Source organism: Sorex araneus, chromosome 6 (genome assembly GCF_027595985.1).
Source record: "Sorex araneus isolate mSorAra2 chromosome 6, mSorAra2.pri, whole genome shotgun sequence".
Taxonomy (NCBI): Eukaryota; Metazoa; Chordata; class Mammalia; order Eulipotyphla; family Soricidae; genus Sorex; species Sorex araneus.
In genome coordinates this window covers 48,892,222-48,895,490 of record NC_073307.1, presented here as the reverse complement: position 1 = coordinate 48,895,490, position 3,269 = coordinate 48,892,222, and the positions used below count along the sequence as shown (strand labels likewise).

General features: G+C 40.9%; 1 protein-coding gene across 1 annotated transcript; it reads right to left on the bottom strand.

The window, feature by feature from the left end:
• Positions 1-249: 249 nt before the first annotated feature.
• Positions 250-1,200, bottom strand: LOC101547181 (olfactory receptor 2T29-like). The gene has a single exon (XM_004617760.2). It carries the CDS (start codon positions 1,198-1,200, stop codon positions 250-252), a length of 951 nt encoding a protein of 316 aa, XP_004617817.1.
• Between the last annotated feature and the right edge of the window lie 2,069 nt (positions 1,201-3,269).

Sequence of the window (3,269 nt, the reverse complement as noted above, 5' to 3'; positions counted from 1 at the left end):
ATTTATGATTCCATCCCTGGCTTCCATATGTTCCTCTGAACACTACCGGAGGCTTATTGAGTGCAAATGTAGGATTAAATCCTGAGAAGTATGTGGTGTGGCCCCCAAACAAACATAGAAATCTGAACAGAATATGGATGAAAACTTATTATATGATAATCTGAGAAATAATATATAATAAGATATACAACTCTGATGTGTAAAAAGAAGAAAAACATTAATTAGTACTAAAATAGCTTACTTTAAACTTCAGCGCTTAAGAACTCCCACATTCACCAATTTTGTCAGAGCTGCTGTGACATCTTTGTTCCGAAAACTATATATGAATGGGTTTAGAACAGGTGTTAGTATAGTGTATAAAACAGAGGCCACCATGTCCTTCTCAGGTGTGTGATAGGAGTTGGGAAGCATGTATGTGTACACAGCAGCCCCATAGAAAATAGTAACCACAATCATATGAGAAGAACAAGTGGCAAAGGCCTTCTTCTGGCCTTCTGCTGAGTTCATCCTGTAGATGGTGAGAAGGATTAAATAATAAGAGCTTGAAATTGCTGTTACAGGTAAAAGAAGCATGAGGACACAGCATACATATACAAGTGTCTCAAGGAGGGTTGTGTCTGAACAAGAAAGCTTCGTTAGAGCAGGGATCTCACAGAAGAAATGTTGGATCTTCCGGGATCTGCAGAATGGGAACGTCATGGTGACAGGTGTGAGCATGAGCCCATCCACCAATCCCAGACACCAACAGGCAGATACCAAAAGAAAGCATATTTTATGGCTCATAAGATTAGAATAATGGAGTGGACGGCAGATGGCCACATATCGATCATAGGCCATGGCTGCAAGAAGGAAATATTCTGAACCTACTAGTGTCAGATATAAGAACATCTGAATCCCACACTCAGGAGGTGAAATTGTGTTTACACCTATGACTTGGTTCATGAGCATCTTGGGCACCGTGACTGAAATATGCATGACATCCATGAGAGACAACTGCCTGATGAAAAAGTACATTGGAGTATGGAGATTGGTATCCAAGTGTATCAGAAGGATCAGAATGCTGTTTCCAGACAAGGCCAGCAGGAAAACCACAAAAATGAAGGTACAAAGAAGAGCAGGGTGATTTGATTGAGAGAAGAATCCCAATAGGATAAAATCTGACCATCCAGTGTGGTTTGATCCCCAGCTTGTGTTGTCCATGAGTGTTGATCTATAATTCAATGAGAACTTTGGGGTTAGTGTCTAACTTAAGAAATGTGAGAACTCCCAAGCAAATGATGGTTGGATGGATCACTTGGGATGGTAGATGCCTGCTGAAAGTAGGCTATGAACCAAACATGATGGCTGCTTAGTGCCTGTGTTGCAAAGCATAACACCCAAAAAGGAGAGAAAGAGTAAGAGGGAATGTGTCTGTCACAGAGGCAGGGAGTGGGAAGGGGTGGGGTTGGCGGGAGGAACACTGAGAACATTGGTGGTGGAGAATGGGCACTAGTGGAGGAATGGGTACTCAAACGTTGTTTGAAAGGTAATGACAAAAATTTGTTAAGTCTGTAACAGTATCTCACTATGACTCATTAAAATTAAAAAAGAAATGCTAGAACTCAAACTGTTTATTGGCCTGCATTAATTTTCTTCAGTGTGAATTTTCTTTATGTACATACAGACCAATATAGTTATAGTTAGCAAATTCCATGGGACTGTTAATTTGGAGTCTGTAAGTTGCTTTAATTAAACAAATTGACTAGAAAAGTAAGGAATCAGAATGTTAGGTCAAAAAAAATTTCAGCTTCTGGGTCAGAGTGATAGTACAATGGGTAGGGTGCTTGCCTTGTAGACCTCTGATCCCAGTTTAAACTGGCACCCCAATGGTCCCCTGTGCATTGCCACAAACAGTTCCTGATTGAGGAGCCAAGAATAAACCCGGAACACTACTGGGTGTGGCCCAAAACCAAGAAAAGGTCAACATAATAAGTGTTGGAAATGATCACTTCGATTAAGATCTGGTGGTGAAAGGAGGTCAGGTGATATGCATGATACTCTTTTAGTAACAGTCTTGCAAACCACTGTGCCTAAAAAGGAAAACTGGGAAATACAAAAGAGAACAATATCTACTATAGAGGTAGGCTTACTCTTGGTAATGAAGGGAAACTGAGGACTTGGTGGTGGGAATTACACACTGGCAAAAGGTCAGGTATTGACATTCTTCAAAGAAATGGATCGAGAAATCCTAAAATTCATATGGAACAACAAATGCCCACGGATAGCTAAAACAATTCTTGGGAAAAAGACGATGGGAGGCATCACCCTCTCCAACCTCAAACTTTACTACAAAGCAGTAACAATTAAAACAGCATGGTACTGGAACAAAGGCAGAGCCATAGACCAATGGAACAGGGTGGAATATCCCTACACACAACCCCAAATGTATGAGCATCTAATCTTTGATAAGGGAGCAAGAGATGTGAAGTGGAGCAAGGAAGGCCTCTTTAACAAATGGTGCTGGCACAACTGGACAACCACATGCAAAAAAATGGGCTTAGACCTTGACCTGACACCATGCACAAAAGTCAGATCCAAATGGATTAAAGACCTCAACATCAGACCACAAACCATAAGGTACATTGAAGACAAGGTCGGCAAAACCCTCCACGATATATCTTCAAAGGTGACACGGAACTAAGCAATCTAGTAAAAACAGAGATCAACAAATGGGACTACATTAAACTAAAAAGTTTCTGCACTGCAAGAGATACAGTGACCAGAATACAAAGGCTATCCACAGAATGGGAAAGGATATTTACACAATACCCATCAGATAAGGGGTTGATATCAATGGTATATAAAGCACTGGTTGAACTCTACAAGAAGAAAACATCCAACCCCATCAAAAAATGGGGCAAAGAAATGAACAGAAACTTTACCAAGGAAGAAATACGAATGGCCAAAAGGCACATGAAAAAGTGCTCTACATCACTAATCATCAGAGAGATGCAGATCAAAACAACCATGAGATACCACCTCACACCACAGAGACTAGCACACATCCAAAAGAACAAAAGCAACTGCTGTTGGAGAGGATGTGGGGAGAAAGGGACTCTTCTACACTGCTGGTGGGAATGCCGACTGGTTCAGCCCTTCTGGAAAACAATATGGACGATTCTCAAAAAATTAGATATTGAGCTCCTATTTGACCCAGCAATACCACTGCTGGGAATATATCCCAGAGAGGCAAAAAAGTATAATCGAAACAACATCTGCACATGTATGTT